Here is an 11,949-nt window from a genome sequence, read left to right on the forward strand (position 1 = left end):
ACAGCAATTCTGTTGGGGAGATTATGGGATACTCACTAAGAAAGACAAACCATTCCTCCTGATTAAGATTAAACAGTATCAAATCTGTTTCTTTCCACACATTGCTTATTGTTTCTGATTAACACGACAACTCTTAAAGGATCAATAGGCGACCACTGATTTTTGGCAACATGTTAGATTTCTTATTTTATCTCGACAGTAATGGATAGTACTAAAGAAATAAGACGTTTGAGACCAAAATGAGAAAGATCTGTCATTCTGGTAAGGGGCAGGAGCTAAAACAACAAGATCCAATCAAATGAACGACCAAGTCAAAGGATTGGAATGAGCGAGCTGTCTATCAAGACCTTGAGTGACAGGCGTGCTTGTTGTGCGTGTGACACAGAGGCCTGCTGCTGCTGCTGACACACAGCTGCCTGCTGTAGCTACCTAGCGGGGGGCGTGGCTTTGGAGGCGTCCTGATGCGTTCTGATCGGGAAGAAGGGCGTTGTCGAATTCAGTTTAAGGATTTACAAATATTCTGCCAAAAATCAACAGGCACCTATTGCTCCTTTAATTTACTATAAATTACTTTTAGTTTATCATGCACCGTGATAATGGAAGTATGGGTCCGGTAATGTTAAGGGCTTTCGTAAATAACAATTCATATTTTTCTGTTAGTTGGATTAGAGGAGCGGACACTGATGATCTTGTTTCTCTAACAGGCGTCTTCACGGCTCCAGTGGAGGGCGTCTACCTGTTCAATTTCTTCATCTATGGTGTGGCATCATCAGCACGTGCATCAGGGGCTAACCTGGTTAAAAATGGTCAACATGTTGTCGCTGCATATGCAGAACAACCTACCGGTGTTGTTGTTAGCACTTCGAATGGAGCCTCACTTCTACTAGAGGCAGGCGATGAGGTGTCTGTGCAGCTCAAGGCAACTCACTGGATCTATGACGAGCAGGATCACCTCAGTACCTTCAGTGGCCATCTGTTGTTCACAGTGTGACGAGGAAAATGGAACAGTACTATTATTTCTGTTTACATTTGCATTTGTTCAGTGTCCTGCACCATGTAATATGTACATTACAGATAATTTCATGAACATCCTTTTATACATTTGAAAAGCTCTATTAGGACACTTCTTTTTATTATGTATATGGTTGGCCCAGTCTTCCATCTGGGCTGTGTATGTACATGTATATCATAGATTTGCAGATTCTTTATCAAATACAAAATAAAGTGGATTTTTATGAAGAAATGGCTCTTTAAACAATTCTTGGCTTCTGATCAAATGTGAGCAATTCTTTCCATTTCAAGTACTGATACATCTTTCTCTGTTGCTTAATATAAGTACATTATCACGTGGTTTGACACATCCAGATGATTTTTATTACCTCCTCCAAGGAAGTTATGTTTTCACCCACATCTGTCTGTTTGTGAACAAAATATCTTGAAAATGAATGTTGCCATCAAATGATCTGTGTGCACATTCATGACCCCAAGGAAGAAACCTACTGGTTTAGTTCACTCCATGACTTTTCCTCGAGTGCCGCCATCAGGCCAAACCTTCACTTTCCAAATGGGTGTATCTCCTGACCCGTTACTAATACAGTCACAAAGATGCTGCTCTTAAATTAATGAACATATTTGCCATAAGAACCTACAGTATGAAGTCCACCATACTGGTCGTTTATTTGATTACTTGTTAAAGCTTTGTCTGATTTGCACCAAACTTGACAAATATGTTTGTCCCACTGTGACGAGGAGCCCTGTGAGGGTTTGAGTACTTTACTATACTATACTATGTTGTACTATACTATACAATTATACTATGCTATATACAATTATACTATACTATGTTATACTATACTATACTATACACTGTAAGAAAAAAAGCTGCAAGAAAACGGTAAATGTCTGGCATCAATGGTTGCCAAATATTTACTGTCAAATTACAGTAAAATCAAATACATCAAATAATACAGTGAATTTCCCGTGAAAAAACGTTTATTTTTTACAGTGTATGTTATACTAATACTATACTATACTATGTTATACTATACTATACTATACTATACTATACTATGTTATACTATACTATACAAATACAATACTAATACTAAAATTTGCTACATAGAGCCATGTGATTTTCTGCATTTTTGTTACATAGAAGCAATTTCGGCTTTTCTAATAGAGAAAAATTAATCATGTATCAATCATAAATCTCATACACCCATACACACACACACGCGCGCACGCACACACACACACGCACACGGTCTAAGTCTATACTGTTAAGTAAAAGTAACCATCCATTACTCTGTATTACAGTATTATAGAAATGGGTTTTGCTTAGTCTTTGTATGGATTTTGCATTCTGAAATGTTATGACATGTGATCTAAACAAGCTGTTCTGAATGATTGCCCTTAGTGATGTCACAAGAGAGAGACAGGCAATGAATTAGCTTTGATTAATCTGTGCTTTCTGGAGCCAGGAACACTGTGTAACTAATGTGCTGCTCAGTTTGTAAAGAGACCTTCTCATGGTTAATACACTGTTATGTATGTTGTGTATAACCATACACATAAACATAATGTTATAATCCATTATAGCTGTCATTATAGCTGTGTGTGTGTGTGTGTGCGTGTGTGTGTGTGTGTGTGTGTGTGTGTGTGCACATGCAGTCTTATAAACCATGAAATGCAAGTGATATGTGACGCTCTCTTTGTCTATTCAACATTACAACAGCGTGTGTTCATACTGTAATGTTGCCAGTTATTACTTTGTAATAGTAGGTGTAAGATACGACCACAAAGACACGCAAGCAACTGCCATTTGTGTTGTGCGTTTTAGCAAAATGTTAGACAGTTTTACCAACAGGACTATCATTGACCCTTACAGCAATTCTGTTGGGGAGATTATGGGATACTCACTAAGAAAGACAAACCATTCCTCCTGATAAAGATTAAACTGTATCAAATCTGTTTCTTTCCACACATTGCTTATTGTTTCTGATTAACATGACAACTCTTAAAGGATCTCGTCTCTGGTAAACAAGAATACCCTGAAGACTCTGGCAGGAGCACTCATTCAAGGGTACTATGACTATGCTTGCACCTCATGGTACCAAAGCACCTCAAAGGCGCTAAAAACAAAATTACAAGTTTCAAGTTTCTTTAATAGTTGTCATACAGAATACTTTCATACAAAATGCTTCTTACTGTTACGCTCCAGAGACTGTGCTAGGCAAGATAGTATCAAATAACATAGTATAGCATGTAATTTAGAAGTAGAAAATGAGGTCACAGTGTTCAGTATAGACATATGTACAATGTTCGATGCAGAATAGACGTAACTGAGTTACCATATAATATACAATACTATGCAGTGTACTAATGTACAGTACTATATAGTGCAAAGCAGAAATGGGATGAGGTACAATTTAGGTACAATTTACAGTAAGGTGTACGAGTTGTAGTGCAATCCTTCATCAATAAATATAAAGTGTGGGGAGTGGGTGCTACAGTGTGTTTGTTTAAAGTGAGTGTGTGCTATAAAGTGTGTGGAGTGGGTGCTACAGTGTGTTTGTTTAAAGTGAGTGTGTGCGTGTGGATGTGTGTGCTATGTGCGTTTGATGGTTGTTGTTGTGTAGTGTTCATTGTTCGTTTAGCAGCCTGATGGCCTGGGGATAGAAGCTTCTTCTGAGTCTTTCTGTGCTCGCCTTGAGACTCCGGTATCGCTTGCCTGACCGCAGCAGTTCAAAGAGGCAGTTGTTCGGGTGACTGGAGTCCTTAATGATTCTCTTAGCCTTGCCCCTGCAACACTTGTTGTAAATGTTCTGGTGGGTGGGGAGCCCCCCTCCAATTGTGCGTTCGGCTGAACAGGTCACTCTTTGTAGTCTGCTTCGGTCTTGTGCAGTGCTATTCCCAAACCAGGAGGTGATGTTGCCAGTCAAGATGCTCTCTATTGTACATGAGTAGAAGTTCTTAAGGATCTTCTGACTGACTTGGAACTTCCTTAGGCGCCTGAGGAAGTAGAGGCGTTGTCGTGCCTTCTTCACAACACTGTCAATGTGTGTGGTCCATGTCAAGTCCTCGGATATGTGGGCTCCGAGGTACTTAAAGCTGTTGACTCTCTCAACCGGTGCCCCGTCGATGCTGAGGGGGCTGTAGTCCTTGACCCCCGACCTCCTGAAGTCCACAATCATCTCCTTTGTTTTGCTGACGTTCAGGGAGAGGCTGTTTTCCTGGCACCATCCCGCCAGGACCTTGACCTCTTCCAGGTAGGCCCTCTCGTCGTTGGCAGAGATCAGGCCCACCACCACTGTGTCGTCAGCAAATTTGATGATTGTATTGCTACTCCGCTGAGCCACACAGTCGTGTGTGTACAGGGAGTAGAGGAGGGGACTCAGAACACAGCCCTGGGGGGCCCCTATGTTGAGGGTGATGGATGAGGAGGTGCAGTTGCCTGCTCTCACCACCTGGGGTCTGCCCGTCAGGAAGTCCAAGACCCACTGGCAGAGGTCATAGTTCAAGCCCAGGTCCCTGAGCTTGGCTATGAGTATGGAGGGGACTATGGTATTGAATGCCGAGCTGTAGTCGATGAATAGCATTCTCACATAGTTCCCCTGCCTCTTGTCCAGGTGTGATGCTGCTGTGTGCAGCACATGGGCTATGGCGTCCTCCGTGGACCTGTTGGGGCGGTATGCAAATTGCAGGGGGTCCATGTTGATGGGGAGGGAGGAGCAGATGTAGCCCTTTACTAGCTTCTCAAAGCACTTCATGGCTATGGAGGTGAGAGCTACAGGGCGGTAGTCGTTGAGGCAAGCAGGCTTGGATTTTTTGGGTACAGGGATAATAGTGGACTTCTTCAGGCAGGTGGGGATGACAGCCTGTTCTAAGGACAGGTTAAATATGTCAGTGAATACTGGGGCCAGTTGGTCGGCACAGACTTTTAGGACGCGGCCGGGGATGCCGTCCGGACCTGCTGCCTTCCTGATATTCACTTTTTTAAAGGTCCGCCTCACCTCATGCTCTGTTACCCTGAACACTGCGCCTCCATCAGCAGCCGACCCCCCCCCCCCCCCATTGCCGAGGCTTGTGAGCTGGTGTTGTTATTACCAGCATCAAACCTCGCATAGAAGGTATTGAGGTCATTTGCTAAGGAGATGTCACTGTTCAGTTTGAGGGAGGCGCCTTTGTAGTCTGTCATCGTTTTGAGCCCCTGCCACATAGCTCTAGAGTCAGCTTGTTCAAACTGGAGTTCAATTTTATCCCTGTAGCGCCGTTTGGCCTCTGACACTGTCCTCCTTACGTTGTATCGCGCCACCTTGTGGTCATTCATGTTGCCTGCCACTAGGCCGTCGTTGTATGCTTTGGTGCGCTCTCTCAGAGCTTCACGGACGGATTTGTCTACCCAGGGTTTTTGATTTGGGTAAACTTTCATTTTGGTAGTGGGGATTGTTTCTTTCACCCTAGTACAAACATAGTCCAGCACTGTCTCCGTGTAGACATTAATGTTATCTGTGTCGCGGAACACATTCCAGTCTGTGTAGTGAAACACTGACCGGATCGTCTCCTCTGACGTCAAATCCCATTTCTGCACCTCTCGCGAGACTACGGGAGTACTTTTAATTCTCTGTTTGTACTTTGGAGAAAGCAATATGGCCGCGTGATCAGACTTACCAAAGCCACTAGCAGAATGAGCCTTGTAGCCACCCTTGAATTGCGTGTAACAGTGGTCTAAGATGTTACCGCCTCTGGTGTTGCAAGTCACATGCTGATAGAAGTCAGGTAATACCTTTCTCAGATTGGCGCTATTGAAATCACCCACCACTATAATGGCGGCGTTAACGTTCGCCGCTTGGATTCTATTTACCTCGTCGTGGAGTCTGGAGAGCGCGACATTATTGCTGATTGCAAACATCTCAAAACAAACTGGTCAGACTACTGCTTGACCTTACTCCTAGAACCCACCTCACCCCTGCACACTTTGCCAACCTAGGATGGCTTAGAGTAGACGACAGAGTACAGCAACTTGCAATGGGCCTGGTCTACAAGATACACTACACCACTAAGGTACCCATGTACATGTCAAAATACTTCCCAAAGGTCAGTGAATACCACAACCACGTTTCGCAATTATGCCACATCAATGTGGAACGCCCTACCCACAGCTGTAAAGGAATGTGAATCACTACCCACCTTCAAAACCACTCTCAAGGAGCACCTACGGGAGACTGCAATTCGAAACTGCCCCCTGTAAATGTCCTAACCCAACCCCCTCCAATGTACAGTAAATGTCCTAACCCAGTAATACATGAGACCCTCTTCTTGGGACCAAGTAAGGTTTTGTCGATAATCCAATGTAGTCCCCCCCACCCTACCCAATACCCCCCCCCGTCCAATGTAGTTTCTACGTCAAATGTATACTCTCTTTTTTAGACTATTTCTGTATCACAAACAGTACTGTATTTGTAAATCTGGTATGTCATAAATGTATAGATGTAGCAGTACCGTCCATCTGTTTGTCATGTATGTCATATATTATGATGAATTGAAAATGGGGACCCTGATGTAAACAAGACGAAAGTCTTTCTCTGGTCTGCATCCCCTTAACAATGTGTGTATTGAGCTGTACTGTATTGTACCCATTCTGCAATCTGGTAATAAAATGTTCAATCAATCAATCAGCCTGGTCTCTTTTGAAAGATGACATTCTGAAGTTTCTTATACAATAAGGAAAACTCACCTTTAGTGCTAATGAAATAGAGTAACATAGGTCTGAACTTGAGTTGTAGAAAAACTTGTTACTCAAGTTTTTCTGTAGTAGTTAGTAGTCCAGAAGTAGTATTTCCCAAAAAATTCATATGGCTTAAAAAGTACATGGGGGGGGGGCAGGTGGCGTAGCGGAGATTACGTTCGTCACCAACACCGGGAGACACTGGATTTGCCTGTTCGAATCCAGCTCCCGGCGTTGCTATCAGCTTGGCTGTCCTCTCACGCTGATACAATTGGCTGTATCAGAGGGTGGGAAAGCTGAAGGGTGGGTCCTGGGCGTTGTGGACAGCGACCCCTACAGTTCGGTCGGGGCGCCTGCTCAGCAAGGGTAGGAACTAAGGAGAGATAGTGTGGCCTCCCACACGCTACACTCTCCCCGGTGAGAACCTGCGCGGCCAGGTTGGCCTGCCCCAGGCTGCACATGCGTCGGAGGAAAGCATGTGACAGTCTCCGGTCTCCCGGACCAACAGTAGGGGAAAGTACGCAACAACCAGGAAGGGTGGGATGGGAGAAAAAAATCGGGAAAAAGAGGGGAAGAAAGATAATAAAAAAAAAAAAAAAAAGTACATGTCCAAATTTCACAAAGATCCGTTCAGAAATGAGTGATTAGGAGTGACTTTTGCTCAACTGTGTACAAAAGAAAAGCCGTTTTCTCATAGACTTCAATTCATTCTGCGTTTTTTCTCTTCCTGTTTTCGCTCGTAACTTTTCACCTAGATCCCTGATTCGTACATCCCCAGGTGGGGTATCATTGGAAAGCCACACTCATTGGCTACAACCCTTTCCAATCATTTTCGAGATCGCCAAAGATTGACGGAACTAGAGCCCCAAGAGTCGGGAGTAGTATTTGCGCAATACCGTGTACTTTGCGCAAGCCTCAAATATCGGCATGTAACTCGAGAACCACTGAACGGATTTTGTCACCTGAAAGGGCTATCGACAGGCAACAAATGGGGCTTTAATTCGATATATATATATTGTATTACAAAATATGCACACCTGAGCCGCTAGTGGTTGCCAAAGTACCAGTGGCAAAATCGTCCTCAAGAGGGTCCACATGCGGTACGTTGCATGTTAACACTTTGAATGCCCAGCAGGGGGCGCACATTTAGTGCTTGAATGCCCACCATCCGCTTCAATGTTAATGTTAATATCGCCTAATCTATGTTTTAAATTATGGCTATGTGTCTAATCTGCCCGTCGCTTATCAATGACCCATTTCCAGTCAACATTGTCGAAGCGGATTGTTTTTTTATCGGTTCATTTCCGTTTTATAGCATTTTGAAAAGCCCTCGTTTTCACAGAAAAAAATAAGAGATTCCATGATAATCGCCCTTTACTGGAATATTCTAAAACGTTGTCATTGTTCGGCCTATTTATGAATCGTTTTCAAATAAACGCTAGATTATCGATAGTATTATGTGTACGTATGCACGCTGGTGCCGCAAGCTGTAAATCGATTCTCTTATTTCCTGATCACTCGCAGTCAAAACAGCCATATCACATATAGGGGGAAAGCTTATATCTCCGTGAAAACAGGTCCGATTATCCTAATACTGGTAAAATAGATTACTTACCTGAGATCAGATGGTATCCAAATGGATTATTCCAATTCCTGATCGACCATTCCAAAAATCGATCCTTTTATTGATCCCACGCGTATACTGTAAAACACAGTAACCACGCTGTGCTGAGGGTCCATCATGAAGCTGATCGGCCCCGGTTACATGCGTGAGAAGTAAAATATGGAGTCCGGGTTTTTTTTTCCCCCATGCATTTTCATTGAGTCCAATACAAAAGGGTGAATTACCATCTGGGAGACGATAGGGGGCGCTTTTTTCCACATCTGAGCGCCTGGCGGGGCAGGATTACCAACGGTAGACTAGGTTGATGAAATATGAATTCAGATCGCTAATTAAAAAAAAATCCAAGAATTCTCGTGATGGGCATTCAACCCACGGGGGGTAAACCCGAGAAAACTCGGGTTGGGCATTCAAAGTGTTAAGAGGTTTTAAACATAAAAAATATAATACATAATCAATTACAAAATCCTGACGCTCACCCATAACTGCATAAACGGACACGCACCCCTCTACCTTCAGGAACTCATCATTCCACAATCCTTCACCCGCACCCTCAGATCTGCAGGTAGCCTGCTCCTTCAGGTCCCCAGTGCCCAGCTCTGCACCCTGGGGGACCCTCAGATCTGCAGGTAGCCTGCTCCTTCAGGTCCCCAGTACCCGGCTCTGCACCCTGGGGGACCCTCAGATCTGCAGGTAGCCTGTTCCTTCAGGTCCCCAGTACCCGGCTCTGCACCCTGGGGGACCCTCAGATCTGCAGGTAGCCTGCTCCTTCAGGTCCCCAGTACCCGGCTCTGCACCCTGGGGGACCCTCAGATCTGCAGGTAGCCTGCTCCTTCAGGTCCCCAGTACCCGGCTCTGCACCCTGGGGGACCCTCAGATCTGCAGGTAGCCTGTTCCTTCAGGTCCCCAGTACCCGGCTCTGCACCCTGGGGGACCCTCAGATCTGCAGGTAGCCTGCTCCTTCAGGTCCCCAGTACCCGGCTCTGCACCCTGGGGGACCCTCAGATCTGCAGGTAGCCTGCTCCTTCAGGTCCCCAGTACCCGGCTCTGCACCCTGGGGGACCCTCAGATCTGCAGGTAGCCTGCTCCTTCAGGTCCCCAGTACCAGGCTCTGCACCCTGGGGGACCCTCAGATCTGCAGGTAGCCTGCTCCTTCAGGTCCCCAGTACCAGGCTCTGCACCCTGGGGGACCCTCAGATCTGCAGGTAGCCTGCTCCTCCTTCAGGTCCCCAGTACCAGGCTCTGCACCCTGGGGGACCCTCAGATCTGCAGGTAGCCTGATCCTTCAGGTCCCCAGTACCCGGCTCTGCACCCTGGGGGACCCTCAGATCTGCAGGTAGCCTGCTCCTCCGGGTCCCCAGTACCAGGCTCTGCACCCTGGGGGACCCTCAGATCTGCAGGTAGCCTGCTCCTTCAGGTCCCCAGTACCAGGCTCTGCACCCTGGGGGACCCTCAGACCTGCAGGTAGCCTGCTCCTTCAGGTCCCCAGTACCCGACTCTGCACCCTGGGGGACCCTCAGACCTGCAGGTAGCCTGCTCCTTCAGGTCCCCAGTACCAGGCTCTGCACCCTGGGGGACCCTCAGATCTGCAGGTAGCCTGCTCCTCCGGGTCCCCAGTACCAGGCTCTGCACCCTGGGGGACCCTCAGATCTGCAGGTAGCCTGCTCCTTCAGGTCCCCAGTACCCGGCTCTGCACCCTGGGGGACCCTCAGACCTGCAGGTAGCCTGCTCCTTCAGGTCCCCAGTACCAGGCTCTGCACCCTGGGGGACCCTCAGATCTGCAGGTAGCCTGCTCCTTCAGGTCCCCAGTGCCCGGCTCTGCACCCTGGGGGACCCTCAGATCTGCAGGTAGCCTGCTCCTTCAGGTCCCCAGTACCAGGCTCTGCACCCTGGGGGACCCTCAGATCCGCAGGTAGCCTGCTCCTTCAGGTCCCCAGTACCAGGCTCTGCACCCTGGGGGACCCTCAGATCTGCAGGTAGCCTCCTCCTTCAGGTCCCCAGTACCCGGCTCTGCACCCTGGGGGACCCTCAGATCTGCAGGTAGCCTGCTCCTTCAGGTCCCCAGTACCAGGCTCTGCACCCTGGGGGACCCTCAGATCTGCAGGTAGCCTGCTCCTTCAGGTCCCCAGTACCAGGCTCTGCACCCTGGGGGACCCTCAGATCTGCAGGTAGCCTGCTCCTTCAGGTCCCCAGTACCAGGCTCTGCACCCTGGGGGACCCTCAGATCTGCAGGTAGCCTGCTCCTTCAGGTCCCCAGTACCCGGCTCTGCACCCTGGGGGACCCTCAGATCTGCAGGTAGCCTGCTCCTTCAGGTCCCCAGTACCCGACTCTGCACCATGGGTGACCCAGCCTTCTGCACGGCTGCACCGCGCCTGTGGAACAGCCTCCCCATCCAGCTGAGGCACCACAGAGCCTGGACTCTTTTAAAGCAGGCCTGAAAACCTACCTGTTCAAAAAGGCCTTTGACTGTTAGCTTTTTATTTTAATTTTCTTGTGCAGTTTTTTTTTTATTTATATACTATGTTTTTAATTAACTATGTTCTATTTTTATCTTATTTTTATTCTGTATTTTATTTTATTTGTTTTACTAATAACTATTTAATTTTTTTTAACTACGCTTTAACCCTGTAGTGTAGCACTTTGGGATCCCAGCGAACAAAAAGTGCATTACAAATTCAATCTATTATTATTATTATAATAATAAATGTATACATGATCATGCAACATCAACAAATTGTTGTAGGAACGGTTACGGAGAGGGGGGGGGGGGGGTTGTGTTTTTAGTTACAAATAAATTGAACTTAAAGTTTAAAGCTCAACATATCAAAACGTGGCACTTTACAGTGAACAGGTCTATTTGTATTAAAAACAATATATTGTTTGTCTGGAAAAGCTAAAAAATACAAATAAATTATATTGGTTACCTTTTTTTAGTTTATCTAAATGTTACTGATTGTGTTAAATGGGCATACATCATCATCTCATATCGATCGCAGGCACCTGAATCAAATCGCATCGTGGCAGACTTTGTGATATTGCCAAATATCGTATCGTGATGAAACTGGTGATTCCCACCCACCCCTAGAAACTCACTATGCAACTTCTCACAACTTCTTCCCTAATACGCGCAGATACACACAAGATGATTACCGAAGAATACTCAGAGAAGCTTGTGGGATATATTAAAGGGTGTTTTTTATTGAGTCTATTAAAAAAAATCAAGGATATTGAATACAGATGATTCTTTTCTCTACCAGGCCATTTTCATAGTGAACACTTAAAATAAAAGTTATACTTGCCATCACATCGGTCCTTCTGCACAACACCACCAAGCTGAGTGGTAACCCTAACCATAGAATCATTCTAAAGTATATCAGAACCATATAATCATTCTAAAGTATATCAGAACCATAGAATCATTCTAAAGTATATCAGAACCATAGAATTATTCTAAAGTATATCAGAACCATATAATCATTCTAAAGTATATCAGAACCATAGAATCATTCTAAAGTATATCAGAACCATAGAATCATTCTAAAGTATATCAGAACCATAGAATTATTCTAAAGTATATCAGAACCATATAATCATTCTAAA

The 11,949-nt window shown here is 45.6% G+C and overlaps 1 protein-coding gene across 1 annotated transcript in view; it reads left to right on the forward strand.

Moving 5' to 3' along the window:
* The window catches only part of LOC311247692 (complement C1q-like protein 2), a 25,039-nt gene extending 23,932 nt beyond the window's left edge, over positions 1-1,107 (forward strand). The window contains exon 7 of the mRNA XM_084338701.1: positions 705-1,107. Within this exon, the coding sequence (XP_084194827.1) occupies positions 705-991 (287 nt within the window). The 3' untranslated portion in view covers positions 992-1,107. The remainder of the gene's footprint in view (positions 1-704) is intronic.
* The last annotated feature ends 10,842 nt before the right edge of the window (positions 1,108-11,949 follow it).

This window comes from Notolepis coatsorum (assembly GCF_963971535.1).
Source record: "Notolepis coatsorum genome assembly, contig: SCAFFOLD_263, whole genome shotgun sequence".
NCBI lineage: Eukaryota > Metazoa > Chordata > Actinopteri > Aulopiformes > Paralepididae > Notolepis > Notolepis coatsorum.